The sequence below is a fragment of the Diachasmimorpha longicaudata genome, chromosome 11, assembly GCF_034640455.1.
Source record: "Diachasmimorpha longicaudata isolate KC_UGA_2023 chromosome 11, iyDiaLong2, whole genome shotgun sequence".
Classification (NCBI taxonomy): Eukaryota; Metazoa; Arthropoda; class Insecta; order Hymenoptera; family Braconidae; genus Diachasmimorpha; species Diachasmimorpha longicaudata.
In genome coordinates this window covers 7,768,571-7,792,803 of record NC_087235.1, presented here as the reverse complement: position 1 = coordinate 7,792,803, position 24,233 = coordinate 7,768,571, and the positions used below count along the sequence as shown (strand labels likewise).

The 24,233-nt window shown below is 36.2% G+C and overlaps 3 protein-coding genes across 11 annotated transcripts; 2 read left to right on the top strand and 1 right to left on the bottom strand.

The window, feature by feature from the left end:
- Nucleotides 1-88: 88 nt before the first annotated feature.
- Sqd (squid) lies at nucleotides 89-9,208 on the bottom strand. 8 transcript variants are annotated; one of them, XR_010299892.1, is made up of 9 exons: nucleotides 8,829-9,208; nucleotides 5,345-5,383; nucleotides 5,192-5,232; nucleotides 4,819-4,946; nucleotides 4,341-4,619; nucleotides 3,933-4,167; nucleotides 2,616-2,687; nucleotides 1,398-1,515; nucleotides 868-1,008 (listed from the first exon to the last, which is right to left on the bottom strand). XR_010299892.1 is itself a non-coding variant. In XM_064130994.1 (8 exons), the coding sequence occupies exons 1-8, from the start codon at nucleotides 8,954-8,956 to the stop codon at nucleotides 863-865; spliced, it is 1,074 nt and encodes a 357-aa protein (XP_063987064.1). In that variant the 5' UTR covers nucleotides 8,957-9,208; the 3' UTR covers nucleotides 89-862. The 8 variants fall into 8 exon arrangements, 4 of the variants coding, with proteins under 4 accessions (XP_063987064.1, XP_063987065.1, XP_063987066.1 ...); XR_010299891.1 differs by having other exon boundaries at nucleotides 3,927-4,167; nucleotides 8,829-9,207; XM_064130994.1 differs by lacking the exon at nucleotides 1,398-1,515 and having other exon boundaries at nucleotides 89-1,008; nucleotides 3,927-4,167.
- Nucleotides 9,209-10,455: 1,247 nt separating this feature from the next.
- Nucleotides 10,456-14,454, top strand: LOC135167617 (uncharacterized). Its single transcript, XM_064130975.1, has 13 exons — nucleotides 10,456-10,566; nucleotides 10,637-10,760; nucleotides 11,064-11,210; nucleotides 11,295-11,470; nucleotides 11,543-11,749; nucleotides 11,992-12,213; nucleotides 12,384-12,576; nucleotides 12,680-12,890; nucleotides 12,999-13,097; nucleotides 13,179-13,386; nucleotides 13,483-13,628; nucleotides 13,695-13,911; nucleotides 13,976-14,454. Exons 1-13 carry the CDS (start codon nucleotides 10,549-10,551, stop codon nucleotides 14,189-14,191), a joined length of 2,184 nt encoding a protein of 727 aa, XP_063987045.1. The 5' UTR covers nucleotides 10,456-10,548; the 3' UTR covers nucleotides 14,192-14,454.
- A 2,039-nt stretch (nucleotides 14,455-16,493) lies between these two features.
- Nucleotides 16,494-23,777, top strand: LOC135167620 (high-affinity choline transporter 1). 2 transcript variants are annotated; one of them, XM_064130983.1, is made up of 7 exons: nucleotides 16,494-16,873; nucleotides 17,348-17,703; nucleotides 17,777-18,147; nucleotides 18,232-18,536; nucleotides 18,872-19,151; nucleotides 19,868-20,085; nucleotides 20,173-23,777. In XM_064130983.1, the coding sequence occupies exons 3-7, from the start codon at nucleotides 17,874-17,876 to the stop codon at nucleotides 20,896-20,898; spliced, it is 1,803 nt and encodes a 600-aa protein (XP_063987053.1). In that variant the 5' UTR covers nucleotides 16,494-16,873; nucleotides 17,348-17,703; nucleotides 17,777-17,873; the 3' UTR covers nucleotides 20,899-23,777. The 2 variants fall into 2 exon arrangements, with proteins under 2 accessions (XP_063987053.1, XP_063987054.1); XM_064130984.1 differs by having other exon boundaries at nucleotides 17,329-17,703.
- The last annotated feature ends 456 nt before the right edge of the window (nucleotides 23,778-24,233 follow it).

Genomic DNA, 24,233 nt, shown 5'->3' with positions numbered 1-24,233 from the left:
TATTCATATCTTGTGTTGAAAAACCAAATTTAAGCTTCAGAAAAGAACTTATTGGAGTGGTTTAGGAAAATTAATTAGAAACATTAACTATATACACAAAATGAATTTATTTAATTCTATCAACTTAGCAATAAGGAAGCAATTATTCTTTTTACGACACGTTGTACTTAATCGTAACCATAAAACAATTTCTACGTGTAGAAATTGTCACTAATTTGTTCTTTTCGGTTTCATTTTTTTTTTTCGGTAAAAAGTACATTGCCTGCGTACTTAAACACTAATAGTAGTAGTAATAGTAGAAGTAGTAGTAAATATCAATTATAGACAAAATTAAAATAATCTTATTGTTAAAAAAAAAAAGGTGTAGGGACATACGTCGGTTACTTCAATCATTTTTTACGTTCACATCGTAATTATTGTTTTACTATTGTGTCACTTAATGATTAGACAAATTCATACAATTGTTGGCCTTCTTCGCACTTAATCTATGCATCTTTTGTACAAAATGATGGATGGAGAGAAGGTACAATTAATTATTTCTTGAAACCATTGATAAATTATGAAGTGACTGAAAGTAGTGAGACTCGTGCGAATTCAATGAATTTGTACAAAAGACGAGAGATAAAGGTGATAAGGGAGAAAAATACAGTTTAGAAAACACATGTAGGTCTCCAGTATGTATATATTAATACATATCAAGAGAAATAGTGAATTCATAATTTCTAATATTTTGAACTAATGTATGTAAACAAAATAAGCCACCTGAAATGACGGAGCAAACATTTTTTTTTTAATTCTCCTGTTGCGGGATTTATGAACGACGAAAGAACGAAAGTTAAAGACTGATCAATGCTTTACAAAGCTATTGCTTCTTCTGCTTAAGATCATCATCGTGGTCGAAATTAATTTTACGCTCTAGTCTGCGTTGTTGCATGTCTTCTAGTTGAAAAGGACGAGGCTTAATGGAATGATGATTCGACGAGTTGTGAGATTTATGGAGCAGGGAGCCTGAAAAAATTAAAAAAAATTATTTGAAAATCTGAAAAAAAAATACATGTAGTGATACTGACAATACAGGTCTCGATGTTAACTCATAATAAATTTACAAAATGTTTATAACAAGTGGGAAAGGAAGAGGAAATTTCATGCAGCAGGCAAAAGTTAATAAATGAAGGAGGGGGAAGGGGCGGAAAAAATGATTCATGACAAGCTTTTCAACTCAATGAATATTTTTGATTCTTTGTGCAAGTGGAATAAAATGTTTTATTTTAATGTTTTAATATAATTTTTTCAAGTATTAGACTTTGTTTTTATATTTATTCCACTCTCGACGTACTTCTATTGTTTTTTTTCTTTAGATAAATGAGGTGGTAAGGAAAGATTAAGGGGACACTCACCAGCGGTTACAATGCCAATTAGCATTGATGTCGCGATTAATGATATTCCATTAATAGGGTTGGTGCCTTTGGTTCTGGCGACCACCACCCCTCTGCTTGCCGCCGTAGCCTGAGCCTCCTGAAACACACCCATGTCGTACTGTTAGTCCAATTTCATGGACATTCCCCCCTTTACACCGTCCACTGAAGTTATTTTAAACTTAACTCAATTTTTTGTATCGTAAAAAAAATAAATAAAACAAATTGTGAACAAGAACCATTAACTATAATTAATTAAAAACGATTACTCTGGTGACATGTTCTCAATAAGTCACTTAAACTATTTAAACTAATTTCCATTTGATTATGCAAAAAAAAAGTACCACACGCACACTGCATGGATCGTCAATTCGTATATGAAATTATTAATTCAATTATTATTGAAAATTCACTTGATTTCTCTTGTAATTAATGTAGAGAACAAAATAGAACACTAGAGAAAATATTTGACTACATAGAGGCTACAGGCTAAGGTAGTAAGCTGTAGGCTGCGTCCCAATTCATATACCTCCCTGTTTATTTTTCCAAACCCCTCTCACATTCTGGCCTTTTCATTTTTTAATTTCTACTCGATTAAAATTAATGTAATTAATGTTGATAATAGATATAACAGATGAGAAGGCCATACAAATCATTAATGACAGCAAAAAATGATGACCAGAAATGTAATCGGAGTAGTATTCATTAAAGGAGTGAATTGAAATTTATCCATAAGGGTGTATAACTCAAAAAATCAACTAAAAAATTTAATGATAACAAGAAACAGTAAATTGATAATTTGCAATAATTGAAGAACCACGTGGTAAGTATTAAGGGGAAGGAATGAGAGATATTTCAATGAATAGGTTGTCTGAAGATTGTGTACGTCCTGTAAAATATTTATTCATCGAAAGATAGAGCGCTGCTGTTACGATGTGAATGAGGGAGAAGCGGATTCATGCAAGTGTATGGGTGAGATGATGCTCTAGTTATTTTTAACTATTCGTTTTAATCGATCTTTGAGGGGCATTACGGTTGTGAGGGAATACGTTTTTTGTGGTATTTCGAAGGATTACAGAGAAATATATGAACAGGTATTTTATTGGGATAAAGTAAAAAATGGAGAGGTGATAATTATTTGATACCGATTTTTTAATGGAGGGTGAACAAAAACAATAGATAAGGAACGCTATTGCGTACCTTTACCCCGTGCACCACCGCGCCCGCCATTGTAGCCACCATCGTAACTACCCCCGCCATAGCCATAGCCGTCTGCCGTTTTCATGGAACACACGGTATAAGAGAGGCTTTAGTTATTTAATTGTTCGATGGGGGGGGTTTTTTTTAAATTTCTGATTAGATTTTATGGTGAAGTTGTCTACGGTTGGACATGTCTGGCGTTGCTCTCCTCTGAAATCTCGGTGTAAAAATTATGATTTTAAGGAGTTTAGATAAGGATTGGTGGCGAAGTGGAACATTTGTTGAGAAATGAAAATTTAACTCCTTAAAAAAGCGTAAAATTTTTACGGGTGTGTTGACGGTTAGATTATCTTTATAACGACTGATTTTAGAAGAAATTTCCTTTGGAAATCACTCGTTTCAAATGGGAAGCATTAATAAATGGGTCTTGTCAATGATTTTCTTTATGGAAAAAAAAAAAAGTTCAACTTCTTTCCACTCCACTACCTCTGCAATGTTCTCCAGAGACTTTGACAGAAGTGCAACAGTAAAACAATGTGGTTCTATCTTACGATGTTAATCGAAAAATGGAAATTCCTTTTAATTTTAATACCAGAATATCCCTGGATAAAACAGATTTGAACTTACATTGACTATGTCTAAAACAGGAGAAATAAACTGCAGTTTATAACTATTTTGCTTTCATTCGTTATCTATTCCGTAGTCATCTGATGTTTGAATTTATTTTTATCACGTTATTGGCGATTTTTAAAAAGGTTAGGATTAAAATATAGACTTCATGCATGATGGGAAAGAGTTGTTGGGGTGAATGATGATGATAAGCAGGAATGAATGGGCTTTACTCGATTTTTCATCTTGTACCCCTCATTGTGCTGTTCACTTTTCCTTCATTTTTATAATTACGAGTTCGTTATCAGAGTGGTGTCCAAATAGATATACTTGGATTTGCATGGATTAATGACACTGATTCGATTATCCTATACAAGTGTTACAAAAATGGAATGGCATTCACCGTCATTTTTTATTATTGATTAAAAAATGCAGACATTCTGAAATAAGAATTGCAGCTTTAGATTTAAATAATGCATTTTTTTTCCTAATCACTGAATGTAGCATACAACTGGGCATATTCTAGCAGTAAAAATCATAAAATAACGCAGTCTTCTAGTCATATTTTGCAACAATAGATCGTTCTATTTGATTGTTGCGGAAAATTCGAAACAGAACTGCAGTTGACGCGAGAATAATTCACGTAATAAAAAAAATGAAGAAGAATCGAAAGACCTTAAAATTAATAAGTATTGTAATTACCGTAACCATTGTAATCGTAGGGTGCGTATCCACTGTTATAGTAGTCGTAGTTGTAGCCATCGTATCCACCACTGTAGCCACCCTGGCCGTATCCATATCCACCGCCGTAGTTGCTTTGGCCCCAACCTCCCTGGGCACCAAAACCTCGCCCACGGCCTCTTCCACGACCCCCTCTAGCCGCGGCACCACCTCTCATTCCACCCATACCATCGGGTTTCGGTGTAGCTCTCTTGACATCAACCTGCGAATGGAGAGAAAGAAAAAAAAATTAAATTTCTTCATTTTTTTATCTAATCCCTTATTTCGATAATCGTATTAACTTATTTATTGAAATATCAACAAGTTATTTTAATGAAAAAAATATTTTCGTATCTCTCCCTATTGAGATAATTTTTTTCTTAACAGATATCTTACCTCTTTGCCATTGATGGTTTGCTTCGGTGTTTTGAGGAGTTCATTGACCACCTGTTCTGATTCAAATGTGATAAAGCAGAAACCCTTCCTCTGATTCTTCGTTTTATCAAATGGCATTTCGACGTCGACGATGGTGCCGAATTGAGAGAAGAACATTTTAATATCATCATCAGACAGCTCGGTGGACAGTCCTCCGACGAAGATTTTTCCATGTCGTGCCTTGGCTTTCTTCGGGTCAACTTTTTTGCTGTTGACGATGTGGTCACTAATTTGTATAATCTTAACAAAAACGCAATTTTCTTGTTAGTCTATTGTTAGAAAAGAAAACCAATATATGGAAATATTTATAAAACTTCAGCAGCCAAGGTTGTCCTCACTTGCACTCAGTAGCAGAACTGACTATTAAAATCATCATTTTGAAGGGGATAAATCTGAAAAATTGATAGGAAAAAAAAAACGTGGAATGTAAAATATTTACTTTGTCTAGTGATTCAGCCTTGGCAAAGACGATAAACGCAAAGCCCCTTGATCTTCCTGTGTTGAGATCTGTCTTGACATTGATACTCTCAATTTCACCATATGCACCGAAGTGATCCCTCAGTTCCTCTAGAAAAATAAAACATCTTATTGTAAAATACGTATCTTACGGCTTCATATGGATTGATCTCGAAAACTAATTAATTATTTATTGAAAATTAGGCTCAGATATCTATTTGTCTCATACAACAGTGCCATTCTGTTGTCCGAAGGTGTCCTAAGATAAAAATACATCATTGCCGATTTTTCTCGAGTTTAGTTTCGAGAAAAACTCTCAAGCTCCATAAATAATGATCAATAAAAATGGTACTCACTGTCAGTGGTTTCCCAATTGAGACCTCCAACAAACAATTTCCTGAATGAACAGAAAAAAAATGAATAAATAATTGTTGTTAAAGGTTTAAGTGAAAAAACTATCATATAATTTTATGAAATAATGGCATCAGTTTGATTGAATGATTAAGTACCTGTCATTCAGGGATTCCTGATTGTTTCCGCCACCAGACCTGCAAATGAATCAAAAACACTATCAGACAAATGTAAACAATAAAATCTAATCGTAAAGTGACATATACTCTATAATAAAATCTCTCGAATATTTTGATAAGTAAAAATAAATAGCCAAAAAAGACAAAAAAAGATATATAATCTCTCAATAAAAGTATTCCATTATGAAAAAGGAACATTGACTTGACCCCTGGAATGATCTTGAATTGCTGTTAAAAATAGAAACAAATGGAGAAGAATAAATTTAACAGCGAGCACAGAGAGCGAGGGAAAGAGGGAATTATTAGGATTCCCTTTCACATTTCTCAGCTCTATTACAACAACAGAATATGTGATTAATTAACTTTATCTCTATTTTCTTAACACACTAAATAAAGAAATTATAGACGGTGTATATGATGACTCCATAACACATTACGGAAAATAGTGACAAGTGTATTCTCTTAAATGACAAATTTTGAAGAGAAGCGCCGATGACAAAATATATTATTACAGTCAACAGATATTCGATACAACGGACCCCTAAAAGAATAAAGTACCTAGCCAATAGAGAAGTCATAATAATAACGAGATGAAAAACCAAAAAAAAAAATAGAATGAGGAAAGCAAATAAAAAGTTTCTAAAAAGAAAAATAAAAAACAAATAATGGAAAAATTTGATTGATTATGTCAAAACTCCAGTTGCCAACTTGCCACACAGCTGCGCCTAAGGAAAACAATAATTAAACTTTTTCATTCACATAATCAACGAATAGTATACTCTGAACTGCTGATAGGCCCAAAGGAATTGATAATTGGGTTGACTCTGAACTGGAACTCTATTACAAATATAGCAATGTTATAAAAATAAATCCACGGAATACTTTTTTTTCGTAATCTCTTAAAAATGACTTGACATATAATTGTTTCTTACAAGTGGCAAAGATAATATCGCATTACAATACCCAGGATTTGTTCTCTCAAAATATCAGGAACTCGACAAATATATCAAGAAATTCATCGGCAAATAAGTATTTGATCAATTGCATCAAGGGCTGATGCCCTTTTTCCTCCCATTTTTATGATACCTTTGCTCAGAACACAAGCTGCGGTGGATTAATCTCACATTTTCACTAGAAAATTTTATATTTGCTGTTTCATTGAACTTTTGGCTTTCTGTTTTTATTTTGTGTTTTTTTTTATATCATCTAGGGCTGGTGATAAATACCGTGGGCACCAGTCACTCGCCGGTACTTAGAGTTGTCGGTAGGTTCTCGGTAAGCCAGTTGCGAGCCGCCCGCCCATATTCGCACTGGGTCGTTTGCCACCTGCAGACCAAGCCACATAAACTGGGTTAATGGCGCTCCACGTAGTCTGTTGACAATAATTGTTTTTCGCATTGTTTGGATTTTTTTTTGTTTATTCATTTTGGCCCTAGTGACTCTGTTGCTTCGGTCACGCCCCAAAATAATCACTTCAATTTATGGATTCTATATGCAATTGAACTCTACTGCGTGACCCAGCAGGCAAGGTGATTTGTATTTTTCATATTCTCTGTGCGAAACAGTACTTTGACTCGAACTTCCAGTGCTTGTGCCGCGACGATACTTGACGATGAGATGATAGTTAATTTTTTTTTTTTTTTTTATCACAAAGCTTCAAAGATACTCTCTATTGTGATATCCCACAGGCAATCAATCGTTTTGCGGGCTTTCTCAATTTCCATTGGTTCTACTCGACAATTGATTCAGTTAAATTCAGCTGCAATCGAATGAAAACACGGCAGTTGACTCTCTTACGGCTGGCACAAAGATAACATTTATGAATCATCCAAAAGAAAATCTATTGTTGGAGAAAAAAATTGATAAAAAAACAAAAAAAGAAACAACATTTTTTGGTTTACAATTAATTTACCGATAAATTTCCACGTTCTCTTCAATCATAAATTATCTACCGATTGACAGGATCATATCGTTTACAAATTTTATTAAAATCATGTACAATCAATTCATTCATAAAGGTAGGACTGGAATTTAAGGTGTTTTACATTACATTTACAAAGATTTTTTTTCATTATTACACTATGTACTAAGACAAAATCCATTAATTTTAACGTTTCAAATGGTTTTTCTTTCCTATGAAAAAAAATGCATTATTGATAATGAGAGAATGGCTTACAATAATTTCTTGACTTATCTTCTCGATCGATAAACTCATGTAGAAGGAGTGAGATTTGATAATGATATGATGTGGAGAGCCGCCGGCCATTGTTTAATTGTAATCTATGTTTTTTCCCGTAACGTCAACGTCTCCGCTTTTAAATCTGCACAATTTTTGTGTTTTATTAACGGGCGAGAGGATGCAACACTTGAAATTTTAATCCATCTAATTTTGTCAAATCAATCGCAATTAATCAATAAATTTGAAGATTGCATCCACTTTCCCTATTGAACAGGATTAATCTATAAAATTATTCATCTAAGAAATGCTTACCCGTCATTTATTTACTCAATCTTTTCTATATTATCACGTGTATTTGCTGTGGAGTTATTAACACGAGAGATATTAGATTGCAACAATTGGAGATAAATAGCGACTGAAATACAATAAAATTGGCTGTCGAGTGAATCCAACATTGTGATTGCTGAAAATGTGGAATAGAAAATAGAAGAGAAACCTTGACCCCGCCCGATGAGAGTACAATTCTTACAGACTATTTTAACAATTTATTTGTAAATTTTATCATTTCACATAATGGAATCCACGGGATAAGTGCGAAATTATTGTCTTCTGTTGATGATTTTTTTTTTCTTTTAACAAAATCGTTACTTATCACGCGTTACAATTAACAAATAGTGGGTTTTACAGGCCTTAGAAATTCATGTGCAGATTTACGAAAACGTTGCGTATATAAATTAAATAATTGCTCTCTTTTTATTAAAGAAAATGATATTACGAAATAATTATCAAAAAGTAGTCGTGATTAATTGAGAAATGTTTCGCAACGTGACCTAAACCTCCCGCTATTATCAGCCATTTTATAAAGTCTATTATTGCGCCTTCTCATCATCTCATTCGTGAGATGCGTTTCGGAACCCAATGCCGGCCCAATGTCCCGCGTCTCCACAAAGTCTATACAATTTTCCATATTAAAAAATCCCGTGAATTCAAAAAATATGACCAGTCACTCATCAAAGAGCTAACAATCTTCCATGACTCGTAAAAAAATAGCAGACACGCGATATACCAATGCCGATGAAATTGGATTTTTTTCCGTCATTGGCTTATATTGGATTTTCAATCAATTCCTCGCTAGCGACAACGCACGTCTGCCATTTTGTCTCAAGCGAGTCCTTAATAAAATTCATGGTAATCGAGTTATTGGAAGGACGAGACGTCACAAGAGGGAAATTAAGAATGGAAAAGAAGAGCGAACCCGTTAAAAAAATTTATGAAAAATCTTACCTGTCTTCCTGGGAATCCTGTCCATTTTCTGTGGCGTCACCGCCGCCGCCATTTTCAGCCTCGCCGTTCTGCTCGAATGACTGGTCGGCGATGTCCTCGCTGAAGTCCTTATTCTCCTGATCAGCCATTGTTCAAACTTTGTTTATGCAACCGAAGAAATTAATTTTTTTCAATTGCTCAACTTTTTTTCGCGTAATTCAGCTAATTCACTTGGGCAAACGAATTAGTTTTATCAAGCAAAGTATATCGGTTTAGTTAACTTCGTGAGGAGCAGATAATCAAGGAAACACCAATCACTAGAAACGCGGAACTCGGTTGAACAATAAATAGACGTCCGTGCGCCTCGGCTGCCGAATGGAGAAGGAACGGCCAAACGACCAGTCACTTCGACATTCACGAGACTCGACGAAGCCTAGTGCATTGTGGGTAAGGGTATTGGTCTCTTGGTGCCCACCTCACAATTTTCTGGACGAGCGACCAATGAGAGAACAGTTCTCAGGAACGTACTTTCAAAGTGTGAAACCCCTTTTACCATTAAGAAAAAAAATTAAATTTCCGAAATAATTATTGAAGTGTGAAATATTAGAATAAATCTCTTTAAGTTGTACATCTTTTTAACATATATTATTTTAATTATCAAGGCGATATTAATGTTCCCTTTTACAATAGTCATTCGTAATCTGCAATAATCATGTCGATGGATTTTTTTTCATGTAATATGCGTGGAAGGTTCCACCGGAAATTGTGCAACAATATTGAATTAAATTGTTGCGAACATTTTTTTTCTTTGATAATTTGTATTTTTTTTTTTTGTACAATTTTTATCAAGGTTTGCTCATAATTTATATCAGTAAATTGAAGTTTTCATTCTTATTAAAGAAATATTCGGATTCTACCAAAGCGGTTGGTACTGCAGCCACCCCTGAATACCCGATCGATGAGCGTTGTAACGTGTGATGGATTCAGCTTGTAAAAGACGTCGTTAGAGAGCGATTGTGTTCCAATTACCAACCAATGAGTGACGCTGATACTTTTGGAATGGAATAAGTTGACCAATCGGTTACGAGCGCGCTCAATTTCGTGGCGTCATTTCCTCCGCTGTGGTTTTTTTTATGAAAAAAAAATCAATAGAGCGTAACTGAACATAGCGCGCATTTTATCAAGAGCTTAGGTAAATTTTTTTTTATCCTTGAGAGTGATGTATTATTCTGAGGATGAAATTTTTTTTTAATCACAGGGGTAATACTTGAATGACGGCCTTTTAACATTAATTCAATGGCGTGGTTTCCGGTTGCTATTTCCGTCGAGTCTATCTGAACACCAGCGTCATCTCTATTTTGAGGCGTCCTCCAAATAAAAACATCGATTTTGTGTTTTATTTGGGCTCATTGTATAAAATATACAAACCAAAATAAAAATGTATCTTGATTTGATATACCTGACTTCGGCTGTAGGGTCGACAACATAATAAATAACTAATTTTATTATTCATAAACTTTCTGCTATATTTATGACTTAATCTTTGAATAAATGCAATGAATAAAAAATCAATCAAATAGAAAAAAAAAGAAAGCGCGTTAGTTCATTTCAGGAGAGAGAGAGAGAGAGAGAGAGAGAGAGAGAGAGAGAGGAATAAAAATTGTTTTCGTTTGTAAATTGTAGGTTAACGAGAAATTCATTTTTCATATTTATTTATTTATCGAAGCCATTCAGGTGAAGGATGAAGACCTCACAGGAAGTAATTGACGCTATTGCAATTAGTCGTATTAATTGAAGAATTTTCATTTACATTTGTTCAATAATTTTAGAATCAAAAATTTGGGAATGTCTGGAGGGTCTGCAATAAAATCCGAGCAGCAGTTTTCCGCATTGACCTGAATCTCTGGGATTACTTCAAACCCCTGGATCCCCATGGCAATGGTCTGACTTCAGGTATAAGACCCCCAAACCCCTATAAAATGTTTTCGCTCACAAGTTTAGGCTTTTCGTTTACATGTAAACGAAAAAGCACTTTTCAATATGGACCGAATATAGCAGCAATGATAAAAATTATATTTTTTCATATGATTGTTAAATATTAGATAATAAGACTACTTGAGTACCTCGATCATTGCATTGTTATATCAATAGAGAAGTATCGTAAATAAAAAATAATAATTGCAGAAAGAAAAAAAAGGACAGAATATCATATCGATGGTGGACTTTTCGCTGTAAATTTTTTTTTATGCATTTTAGAGACGAAGTTTATTGCCATTCTCACAGGCCCCTTGAGGCACTACGTCGGTCTATCTGATCCTGAAATTGCCGATTTGACGGATTATTTCAGCATTCAGGACGGCCGGATTATCTATTCACAACTCTGTGAAGTTATTTACGAAAGTGGTAACGGAAAATGAAGAGAAAATTATTGATATTGGTTATCATTGAATATCACTGTGATGATGATGGGAGCTCATTTATTTTCAGCTCCCAAGTTTACCGCGAGACCAGTCATAACTGGATTGGAGTGGCAGGAACCTTTGGGTGTCAATCGTTTGAGCTGCTCCGAGCATAGAAAATTAAATCTTATCATAACTCAGATTTCTGCCAATGTTAGGAAGAGGACGCTAGTTCTCAGGCCGTATTTTCAAGATTATGAAATCGTAAAAGATTTATCTACCTAGTATTTAGTATTTAATACTCCCTTGTATTTACTATTTACTATCCCAGCACAGCTATCGAAAAATACAGGAACTGTAACAATAGCGCATTTTGGAAGAATTTTGCATTTCCTTGGTATAATCCTGGCGAATGATGAATTTAGCCTCCTGGTGAAGAGATTTGCTAAAGACGGATACACACTCAATTATCTGGCATTCCTTAAGGCCATTGACGATGCTCAAAATTACATGAACGATCACGGTTTTCAGCACGTTTCTGGAGTAATTATTCACGTCCACTGAATGAATAAAGTTACATCCAAATACTTTCCACAATTATAGTATTATCACATTTGTTAATTAAAGGGTGAGAAATATGTGTAACAAATCATAAATTTTTTTAGATGATATTATTTAGGTATAAATTGATTGTTTTGCTAAGACAAAAAATACGGAAAGTATTTGCATTTGTTTAATAGGGGAATTCAAAAAATTTTGTAAAAATCAATCTATCCGAAATTTAGGAGCTGTTGGATCAATTCCCAGGGCGGATTATCTCAGCTCAATTGCCAAAGCTTCCGCGGCCAGAAGTGGGACAAGTGTTGGTAAGTGAAGCCTTTGGGAAACACACCGTGTTTCATGCGGGCATGAAACGATCGAGAGAACGAATGGGTTTGATACAAGTGATACGGCGCATTCAACGCCATGTGTTGGAACGACGAATTCGTATTCATACATTTCTCGAGGTTTTTACTCCATAATTCCATTATTATTATAAATATATATGTTATATGTTATTTTTTTTAATTTTCCGAGGAAAACGTGGATTTTACCACTAAAGATTTTATTTAAAAAAATCTTTTTCTTCATGTGAGCTGCAATTATCGCATTCAATTCATTTTTTTAAATCATACAGCCCTTCGATCAAATGAACGTGGGTCGCATAAGTCCATTACAATTCCGAAGTGGGCTGGATTCCTTTCAAGTATCGTCTTTAGGTCACTTGTACCTTACAGAACACGAAATTGAGGAATTGGTGAAATTTTACCTCGATCCGAGTGATCCAACACGTGTCATGTGGAAAATATTTGAGAACGATATTGATCAAAGTGAAATTCGAATCCTTTTTTCAGCAAAGTTTTTATTAATTTCGAGTTATTTATTCTCGCGTTTCCCCTGGGGAGATGGATTTAATCATTTTTTTTTTTTTAGTTTTCACTGTTAAAGAGTTGGAAAAGGATCCATGCTTGAAGATCGATTTGCCACCCCCTGCGGTAAAAAATCTGGCGAAACTCGGTCAAAGTGAGTGGCTATGTGTAACAAAGGACATGAGACAATTGTGCGAAGAGACTTTGCAGAAAATTCGGTTTAGGCTTAATGAAAGAGGAATTAATGCCAAGGAATTCTTCCAAGTTTATGATCGGTAAAATTTTTGTCAGTTACCTTTTGTTATTTGAGAAAATCATAATCTTCGTTTCTTGTCAAATGAAAATCCAACGTATCAGTTATGAAAAATATTCATTTATTATAGACTGAATCATGGTCACGTGTCGCGTAGCCAATTGCGACAAATCCTCGCAATTGCGACTATTTTACTGTCCCCTAAAGAAATTTTCGCATTAGAAGAGAGGTACTAAATATATCAGTCAAGTGATTCATTTGATTGGCAAATAATTACAAAGAAATAAATCAATTTTGTGTATTTCTTAAGGTATAATGACGAAATGGGATTCAATTACGCGCAATTCCTCCAAGCACTCGAAGCCCTAACAATAACCAGCCCTCTTTATGAAAAATTGCTGCAAGAAAAGCGTCTGTTAAATGCAGAGAGGGCGCTAGCCATCCCTTGCCAAGATGAAAGGGAAATAGTTCATGTCTTGGGAAAGATCAAGGCGAAGATTGTTCGAGAAAGAATAAAGGTCAATTTAATTATTGCCTTGATTGAAATTAAACAATTGAAAACATTACTAATAAATATAAATTTTTCTTTCCGGTGAATTAACGTCTCTGTACAGGTAACCGAGTTTCTCCGTGGTTTTGATCCGCGCAATGAACTTGTCATTAGCCGAAATGATTTCGTGAGGGGTATGGATCAAATTCGTTGTAATTTAACATCAACTGAACTCGAAACCATAATGGATATGTTCAAAGCTCCTCTGAGGTGAGTGATGCATCCTCAATACTATATGTAGATAATATCAATTACATCTTTATGAAAATATCGAAGAGCTGGATTTGTGGAGTACGAGAGATTTGGAAATGTTGTCGAAGAAGCTGTTACAACGCCAGCTCTTGAGAAATCTCCACTGCTGGTGCCTGTCCAGTATGTTCCATCGTTTGCTTCGTCGAAAAGATTTTTAAATTTTGAAGAACGACAGACGATAGTCGAAACTATGGAGAAACTCGCTCGAGTTCGAAATCACAATTTGGAAGATGTTTTCAAGGTTTGCTTGATGAAAAATCAAATATTTTTCTGTTGGGAAACGATTGAAAAATTTCTTGTCTCAGGATTTTGATAAAGAAAATATTGGAACAATAACAAAAGACCAGATGATGAAAGCCCTGTCGGTCAGAAAAATGTTGGAGTTGTTAAACACAAGGGAGCTCAATACTCTCCATAAATGTTTTTCAATCGAGAGGGGAATGCGGTTCGAGTTCGATTACAAAGCTTTTCTCCGAGCACTTGAACTTATCCAGAAAAATAAAAAAGTTCTGCACCTTTAAAAATATGAAACCCCTGTATTCTCATGTGTCATCTCCTATTATCGACGCCTGTTTTAATCATCGTTTGAGGATAATTGGTATGTGAATTAATTCGTTTTCAATTTTATCAATTCTCTAGAATTTTACTTCGAAATTGAATAATGGAATTTTTCGGATAAATCCAGTCAATGCAGATTTTCAATTTCCATAAATATTTAAATAAATACTTTCTAACAAGGATCTTTGTTCATCAAGCTAAATTTTCCTTGCACTATTTTTTTACATCATGCGATTGTTCATTTTCCTGTCTCGAATATTTTGAATTTTTTGTGCTGTTTCTCAGTGTCACCTAACAATGAAAATAAAAGTATATTTCTTGATTGATGAAAGATGTACCGTTTGATGATAAGAACTACCTTATTTATCATTTATCCTGCAGATGACGCTGCATGTTGCCTTCAAATCATTGGGTATTGAAAACAAAAATGATTGCAAAAAAAAAATATGAAAATTTACCAACAATTTTACGACTATATTGAGCAAATAAAAAAAAAATAATAAAAGTTGATGATGTTGAAATTAATACAGCGCATGAATTGTTTTAACTAAAAATAAATACCCATTATTATTCATCAGGAGAATTTTCCAATGTTTTGATTTTCATTATTACAATATTTAATTCTGATGCGCGAGAATATAATTCCAAGGCACAAGGTATTATTGCGGGAATAAATTCAATTAAGTCAATCGCATAATTTTCACTACAATCACGCCACAATTAATGAAATTACTCAAGTCTCCCGTATGATAGGTACGATTATATTGCCAGCGTATCAGGTTTAATGGGCACCTAATTCGATTTCTCGTGTAGGTGGACAATACATCTTGACAAGGAGAATCTCCCTTCGTTTCTTTAAAGATTGGGCGTATGCATGTGCATGGTTGTGTAAGAACATCATTCTCTTGGATGAGGTTCATGATGAATATTGTTGTATATTCGTGTTCGGGAAAAGATGTCTGTGACTTTCTCGAGTGACTGAGTTCAACGGTACAGTGCTAAGCCCTTTTTCTTTTACCCGACCAATATATATTTCAGTTAATGAGTACTGGCAATGTATTTTCACTGAATCCGATTATAGTGTTACCCTTTTCGGCAACACGTGTCTATTGTTAATGTCTGTCGATGTTTTTCCATTTACTTGGTTACAGAGCATTTGACTTTTTCACATCATTCCCCATGATAACGGCGTTGTTATTATTCATTCGTCATTGACGCATTTGTCGATTATTATTCATCAATTAAACTCGGAAATATGAAGGAACATCACCGAGACCTGATTCTATCGGCATTATGCTGTTTTTTTTTGTTCATACAACGCGTTCAATCACGTATATTTAATGTACGCCACAATTGGCCTTTTTCTTTAATTTAATCAACTCTTAACACACACGAATTCAACATCACGATTTATTAAAAATACATCGGACGTTTGTGAATTAAATAAATTATATAGGTGAAATTCATGGAGTCTACAATGAAGAAGGAATAACCAGTAAATTGTATGATATTTATTTTTAACTTTTTAAAAATAATACCTCCATTTACACGCTCTCCATAACATATACACCAATCACAAAATTACTGAGAGATATTGCCTAGGTCTGTTGTTATATGTATACATGAAGAATGAATTATTTATGTTCCAAATTTGAAATTATGATAACATGTTCGTTCTATGTCGATAAATATCATCAGTCTCATTGGATCACTTTTTTCCAATGTCTTAAAAGTAAATTCATCCAAGTATTAAGACCTGCCGAGATAAAACTAATGACCAAAAAAGGAGAATCTATCTTACAACTCCTGTAAATCTCTTGACTTAAATTCATTTGAGGTGCTTTCAAGGTAGTAAGTTGGTGACCTTGATGTGTCCTCTATCAAGCCCTTAACTACAAATACTACCCAAGCACACACCCCTCCCCAAAAGAAAATCCATCATGACCCATTGGGAGTCATCAACCACCCCCTGAATGAATTCATCAGTCATACGAAGTCGTGCTCTTCTGTTTATCGAAAATCTATCCGGTATTCCATAATCCCCATGGCCGGGGTCAACGTAGAGTTTCCTGGCCCCGATGAATAGAGATAGCGCCCACACATTATCACTCTTATCATCTAGCGTCAAGTGGCGCCACCAATTTATATGACGACGTCGCGCAGACGCCTGCTTCTGACGGGTTTAGTCCCCGCCTTCCGTTGCGCTCACCCCATTACGAAGCCCCGCTCCAAAATGTTCGGTAAATTTGCGTGGGAGAGGGGTAGAGCAGGACGATAAGGAGGCACTCTCTGTTTTAGTGTTTGTGACGTCACAGAGCGCCGAATCAATAGCAACGCCCGCTCGTGGTTTCCCTCTGGCGGTCCTCGGCCACGGAACAAGTGAGACAATCCAAGTGCCTTCAGTGCGGGGAGGCCGCCGCGACGCTAGGGAGTGCATAAGGGTAGCGCTCCAAAAATTCAACATTCAAACGGTCAAAAAATATACGCCAATGTTATTTTTAAATTACATTCAATGAAATTACTTGACCCCTAAGACATTTACTGAGTGAAATTACATGAGAATTAGCTGACTTGCCAATTTTTAAGCTCGTGTTTCAAGAAAAATATTGTGAATAGCCAAATCCAAAGATATGATCTTTGTAAAAGTAAGTACTTTTCAATATTCATAGCTCATTGATTTTTTTCAGTTATTTTCAACGATTAAGCCTTATGTTTCAACATAAATCGATCTACGCACCTGCACGTAGTTAAGGTCATGGTAACAGGGTTTGTTCGAGTGTTTCTCCTGATTAATTAGTCAGTAATGAATTTCTCCCTTCCTCATGTAGTTTTGAATGTGTAGCATCAGTTTTTGACATCGGTTTTTCATTGTTGAAGACAATTAATCCTCGTCAAGTAGTCAGGCGTGTTGTATCGTAAAGTGAGTTTAGGGGAAAATATGAGGTACAATGATGATTATCAGCCATCCTAAATCCGACGGGTGTTGAACAAGCAGATCAAACGATAAGACCAGGGGTCGCGGTATTACGCTTATTGTTCATCATAGCATTCATTTTATTTATTAATCAATAATTGACGAATATCAAACATTTGATGGTAGAATTCCAATGATTTTACAGGAAGCCAATCATCTCATGGAAGTGCGTCATATTGCACAAATCCATATGTTTTGCTAATAAAAAAGAAGATACGATCTGATCGACTTGATAAAACCCATTAAAAGTAGCTGTACAGTGAAAAGTAGGAGCAGCGAGTTGGGCGGAAATCGATGGCCATCAGAGCCCATGGGCGGCCTCGCGTTTAGAACAAGGAATAGCCCCTCCCAGAAGACCTCGCTCAGGTGGGGCGATTGCTGCCCATCTAATCCACCGTTATCATCGGCCGTCCTGAAGGACCGTCACCAGGATATGCCGCCAGTAGTGGTGTGAGGTTGTCCCCCCCTGTTGCGTGACTGTACCCCGCGGGGTCTACAGAGGTACTTGACAACGACAACCATCTCTCGATGATTGACGATGTTTAAGAAAACTAACCAATGGCCCTTAAATTAGGTTTACAAACGTCCAAAAATCGGATCGCTTACCGAATTTCTCCGATCTTCATATACGGCAGCTTGAACTAACACCAGTAGACCTGTCCTCACCGAAGATGATCAACGTAGCTGGTGTTATATCAATTGGACTTTTTTATGTTCTCATATTGGGTGTGGGAATATGGGCAGCGAGGAAAAAGGAAGCTGGCAATGATTCCGAGGAGGAGGTTATGCTGGCTGGTCGTTCCATCGGCCTTTTTGTCGGTATATTCACTATGACAGCAACGTGGGTTGGCGGTGGCTATATCAATGGTACTGCCGAGGTTATTTACACCAAGGGGCTTATATGGTGTCAAGCGCCATTTGGTTATGCCCTCAGCCTCGTCTTCGGTAATTCTCCTTGATATTGGTGGATCATTAATTTTACCCTTCCAATTGTCACCTAACAGTTGTCCCTCGGTATTGTTCCTTCAGGTGGTATATTCTTTGCCAATAAGATGCGACAGCAGGGGTACATCACGATGTTGGATCCTCTACAGGATGCTTTTGGAGAACGTATGGGTGGATTATTATTTCTACCGGCATTATGTGGTGAGGTTTTCTGGGCAGCTGGTATTCTTGCTGCCCTTGGTGCAACAATAGCTGTTATCATCGATATGGATCACGGTCATTCAATTATATTTAGCGCCTGTATCGCTGTCTTCTATACGCTCTTTGGTGGCCTCTACTCCGTAGCTTACACCGATGTCATCCAGCTCTTTTGCATCTTCGTAGGACTTGTAAGTAATTCCATCTGGATTACCCTATTATATTTATCAAGATTTCAATCACTCCATTCACATGTATTCTTAAGGAATCCTTGACAATTCCTGAGACACGTGCCAGAAATTATAATCTAATAATCCGTGAAGTCGTGACTGTGCTACACAATTTGTCCCCCCTCGTAGGAGAAATGGAAAAACCCTACAAGTCCCTCTTCTATATCCCCCGTTTGATTCCCATTCGTTGAATGAATGGCTGGCTCTCATAATGTCCAATGCCTTCAATCGTCAATGAATCAATTTCTAAATACATTGCTATTGCCAATCAAAATCTCCTGATTTTTCCTCTACAGTGGATGTGTATTCCCTTTGCTTGGATGAATCCATTAGTCCAGCCATTGAGCTCACTCGAAGTAGACTGGATTGGTCATGTTGAATCCAGCGAATTGTGGTACTACCTTGACTACGGACTTCTTCTTATTTTCGGTGGGATACCATGGCAGGTGTATTTTCAGCGTGTTCTTTCATCAAAGACAGCTGGACGAGCACAATTGCTTAGTTATGTTGCAGCAGTTGGATGTATCCTCATGGCAATACCTCCAGTCCTCATCGGCGCTATCGCCAAGGGAACCGGTATGTACAATTTCACCATGAATATTTAATACTATTAACCCAGACAATGGCAATGTACAAAAGTGAACCCACACTCTAATATTTTCCTCTCGTCGCTCCATTTTATATTTCCATGAATAATACCTTTAGAGAAAAATTCGGGCATTTATGAGTTATTATTCACCGGTTTCCAATGGAAATGGGGTGTCTCTTCATTCGAGGAGCCTTGGGGAATTGAATCAGACCCCCTCGACCCTACGATGAAAAAGCAGGCCGGAGGTGAGCGGCGTCCATCTCCCACTATTACCACCCACTCCCCTTTAGCTCTCAACTACTTGACATTTGGTTTGGAGAGCGAAACGAGTGAAATTCTCCCGCTGCTGGTATTTACAGCACCCAGAGGGAGTTTGACGGTGGGGGGGGGGGGGGGGGGAGAGATGAGGAGAAATGAGAGAGACACCCTTGTCACCCCACTGCCAAAATACAATACCGTGAGATTCTGAACATGTGGCTTTCCATGGCTTGAAGGGGAATAACGGTGGTGTAGTAATACTACTCGGGTAAACGTAAATATACCAGCGTTGCCGTAACTAATTCGAGGGCTTGCATTGGTATTTGATGTAGTGTTGTTGGGCAAAGTATCCATGTTATATCCCTCGGGCTTGTGTTATTTTTTTCCTCTCTTCTATTGAACTCACCCTCCCCGATGAATGAAACTCTATCCGTGTATGTTACAGCTTGGAATAGGACAAATTATCGGGGCCCATGGCCGCTCGAGGAAGACCAAACTAGTATGATCCTGCCAATGGTGTTGCAGTACTTGACACCCGATTTTGTCTCATTTTTTGGTCTTGGTGCTGTATCAGCGGCTGTTATGTCCTCCGCTGACAGTAGTATTCTGTCGGCCAGTTCCATGTTCGCGAGAAATGTTTATAAGCTTATATTCAGACAGCGGGTAAGTAATTTTGTTGTAATTACGTGCAGGTGAACGCCCAAAGATCCACGTGAATTAATCAACGCATTGATTGATTGATGCGAACAGGCCTCAGAGATGGAGATTATTTGGGTGATGCGGGTGGGTATAGGCGTGGTGGGTATCCTGAGTACAGCGATGGCCTTGACGATACCATCAATCTATGGGCTTTGGTCAATGTGCTCAGATCTCGTTTACGTCATCCTTTTTCCACAACTACTGATGGTCGTACACTTCAAAGATTATTGCAATACTTATGGCAGTTTAGCGGCATACTTGACAGCAATGATTGTTAGATTAAGTGGTGGTGAAAGTGTAATAGGTCTTCCCGCATTAATATACTTTCCGGGTTATGATGAAGCGACAAAAACTCAAATGTTTCCATTTAGAACGATGGCCATGTTGACATCACTGGTAACACTTATCGGAGTGTCTCATGTGACTCACGTGGCCTTTATGACCGGTCGATGGGCGCCAGGCTATGATATTTTCAGGTGTGTTGTCAATATACCTGAAGATGTTGAGCGCGTTGGGCCAGATCCGGCTGAAGGGGAACAGATGGCCGTTCTTGCTGCTGGAGCTGGGAGGCTCTATGGTAGCAAGGACGAGTCTAACGGACGAGTTAATCCAGCACTCGAGCCGGACTATGACATGGAACCAAGTTGCGATGGTATGCAAGGTGTGACTGCTAGTGCAGGATTAATTGCTGGTGGTGGAGGTGGCATGGGTAGTCATCATCCTGGTCCAGTTGGCAGTGGTTCTGCGCGACAGTCACATAATAGCACTGCCTTTTAATGTACACTTGGTTTCGTGATCACAAGCTGTGACCAACAATAAGTGCGGTAGCGCGGTTGTTATGTTATATATTCTACAATTATATGATCCTTTATTTTCATTTTTTATTTTTGTACCTCTTTCTCACATTCATAATGCATATTGTTTTCGACAATTCCGTTCTGTTATTGACCAACATTACTATAGACTTCTTAATGTAGCGGATTTTTTTTAAAATTTTTTTCAACGATATTTTCCAATTGTCGTTGAGAGATTCCACGGGGAGTCATGATTGAGTGGCTCAAGCTTCGAAAATTAAGGCTTCTTATTTTCTGAGCCGTACAATAATAGCTCTCTCCGCTCATTATGGAAATTACTTGTGATCATTGAATCACCAATTTCACAGTATTGTTCATCTTCGGAATTCATGGTGACACTCTCATTCAGTCACAGCAAAAGCTAGAATACACCGCGCTACCAATTAGGCCTAGTGATTTCCTTGTTTTATTTTTTGAGATATATATTGTACACATACACCCAACAACCAATATTGTACATACTTAGGGTGTACCACTCAAGCTTGAGAAGAATTAATTATATATGGAATCCGATGGTTATCGATTCATTCTATCATCAACTATTCTCCAGTAGGCTTTATTCAATGTGAAAGTCAATGCGAAAGTCTACGTCATTATTAATTTCCCGATGAATTGAGCGCTCAGTATTATCAAGTACGGTAAAGGGTTGATCAGTTGAATTAGTTTAGCCCAGTGCAAATATATAGAATGATATATTATATAGTGTTGTTAAAAAAACGTGCGAGTTTTAGTTAGGTTGTACTATGGAAAGCTTTTGTACTGGTAAATTGCAAAATGTTCTTCCCTCTAAAAGAGTATTCCTGAGACCCAGCTTCGCAGTTCCCTTATGGTTCTGATGTGCGTTTTTCGGCAAAGTCTTTAAATCCATAGTAATAATAATTAATTAAAATTAGCGATTTTTCATCGTGAAATTGATATGGCAAATAGTGATTAGCAGTGCCATCTGATGGATGAATCGATTGACCTGACGATCAGTTGTATTTATGATATAGTATATGAAAAAATATTGGAGTTATAAATAAATAAATATTCATTATTTATGATTATAGAGTATATCGTGAGAATATGTGATTTCAGCAATGAGCGATAATAATAAATATGACAATTATGTGCAGTTAAAAAAAAATATCAGCTGACTGACTGGCTTCAGTTTAGCCACGTATACGTGTACCTTAATGTGCATAAATGCATTACTGTTAACATATCTATGAAAAAGACTACCTGACATACGTGCATATAGGACAGGCTATTGGTATTTATTAATAATCAATTGTAATTTCTGATTAAGATAATGTCATCGTTGTTATCTTCATCCTTATTGTTACTTTGAGTTCGATCATTGTGACACTGTGACAAAAGAATAGTATAATACTATTACGAAATATATTTTTCTTAATTTTTTAGTATTTCCAGAAACTTATAAATCATCAATTATCTTATTCGCTTTAATATAATTGATCATTTATAGTGCCGTTGAAAACTGTTGACAGTTTATCTACGTAAAGACGATTATAGTTTTCATTTGATTTTCAATAACTCTATGACGATTTTGTTTTGTTTTTTTTTTCTACGTCAAAGAGATTTGTTCGAATTGATTGTTGAATATATATTCGGAATTTAGATCTAAGGAAAGGCGTAATAATTGATTTTTTGATAATTGAAAGAAGCAATATAAGTATGGAAGGCGTTACCAAGTATCTATTACAAGGGTAACAGCTAGAGCCGAAAGTATTAATATATCGCGCGCTCATTATGAATGTAGAGAAGTTTCAACTGGAGACAAAGTGAAACTACTGTGAGAGAATCATAGGGGGAGAAGAGATCTGCTCTCCATATGTTTTTATATGTTGTTCGCAGCCGTAATTATTCTATGCACTACTTTCACCATTGATTATGGATCTCGATCAGTGTATATTATCCATTATACTTGGAAATTTCAGAATCATTGTTTTTAGTTCAATTAACTCTCATTATGTTAACAATTATTTCAACACACATGGCCTGAACAGAGATTTCGCATTGTCTTCGGGAAGTCACTTCATGAGATTAATTGTTTTTAATCAAACGATTTGAAAATAATAATCGCGATCATTCGTCCTTTTAATGGTTACGACGTGAATCGTGAATCGTGAATCGTGTTTTAACGCGCGACAATAGAGAAAAAGGTGGTGATAAAGGGGAGAGATTATAATGAAACTATCATAGTGCATACATAGTGTACTACTTGGGAGGGGAATAGAGATCTATACATATCAAATATCACAAAATTGTGATTAAAAAGTAATAAAACATATCGCGAGTGTGCTGCAGTCAATATTCCGGATAAATATTTAATGTAATATTAAAAGAGCAATGCAATGCCAGGGTGGGATATTGTTTCATTATTTCACTTAACCTCCCACCCTATTTAGCAACGAGTCTAGGGGCTGCCTCCGCCGAATAACGACAATTAAAAAATGAAAATGTATTTGAGTAATAGCAATGAAAGTGGAATATACTTTTTAATACCCATTGGGTGGTGGTAACGAGCTCCGACAACAATTACCCACAAATCATTGAGTTTGAAATAGATATGAAAATATAAAAATACAAATGAATAGATTAAGGGCTGATCGAGGAGCTCGCAATAAAGTCATATACTCTAAATGTTACAATTGAAATACTGTAATATAAACATCTATAAGACAAAACCTAAAGTACGATATATGTGTATATTAATATGTATAATTGAACGAGAGGAAAATATGTTGATTGTCAATGTTACGAATAAAGGGTGTATAAAAACACAGATCTGACTTATCATTTTTGGTAAATTTTCCCTGTCAATTTGTTGAAAGTGCCTTCCCATATGTCATCAATACATTAGTATTTTAACTGCATAGGGGATACAGAAAAGACCTCTCACTTATTCATGCTTTCCCAGTATCCGATGTGGTTTAATCGATAAATCGACCGACTGTCAGCGGTGGCCGAGCAGCTTATCTACGAGAAACAAAACTACTGTGTCTTTCAGCGGTCAACATATTTATTATTTATTTTATTTAGTACAAAAAAAAGCATCTTTACATAATAAATAAATTACAGGCATATCTGCAATCATTCGGTGATGGATCTTCTCCCGTCGGAGAACAGAGCGCCTGCAGCGATATTGATTCTACCATTCAGTTTTTTCCTGTCCTATCAAAAATAAACGAGTCTCCGGAGATTTCTGATATTACGACATCCTCAGATTAATTCTTTTCGGTAATTTAAAAATGC

What these genes read in the sequence shown, in the direction of transcription:
- Sqd (XM_064130994.1), bottom strand. Translation starts at nt 8,956, where the DNA reads ATGGCTGATCAGGAGAATAAGGACTTCAGCGAGGACATCGCCGACCAG. An exon ending in CTACGATTACAATGGTTACG is followed by an intron (nt 2,688 to 3,926) that starts GTAATTACAATA and finishes TGAAAACGGCAG; the next exon opens with ACGGCTATGGCTATGGCGGG. An exon ending in CGGTGGTGCACGGGGTAAAG is followed by an intron (nt 1,009 to 2,615) that starts GTACGCAATAGC and finishes TAATTTTTTCAG; the next exon opens with GCTCCCTGCTCCATAAATCT.
- LOC135167617 (XM_064130975.1), top strand. An exon ending in ATTTTCAAGATTATGAAATC is followed by an intron (nt 11,471 to 11,542) that starts GTAAAAGATTTA and finishes ATCCCAGCACAG; the next exon opens with CTATCGAAAAATACAGGAAC. An exon ending in TGAGAACGATATTGATCAAA is followed by an intron (nt 12,577 to 12,679) that starts GTGAAATTCGAA and finishes TTTTTTTTTTAG; the next exon opens with TTTTCACTGTTAAAGAGTTG.
- LOC135167620 (XM_064130983.1), top strand. Translation starts at nt 17,874, where the DNA reads ATGATCAACGTAGCTGGTGTTATATCAATTGGACTTTTTTATGTTCTC. An exon ending in CGCTATCGCCAAGGGAACCG is followed by an intron (nt 19,152 to 19,867) that starts GTATGTACAATT and finishes TGTATGTTACAG; the next exon opens with CTTGGAATAGGACAAATTAT. An exon ending in AGCTTATATTCAGACAGCGG is followed by an intron (nt 20,086 to 20,172) that starts GTAAGTAATTTT and finishes TGATGCGAACAG; the next exon opens with GCCTCAGAGATGGAGATTAT.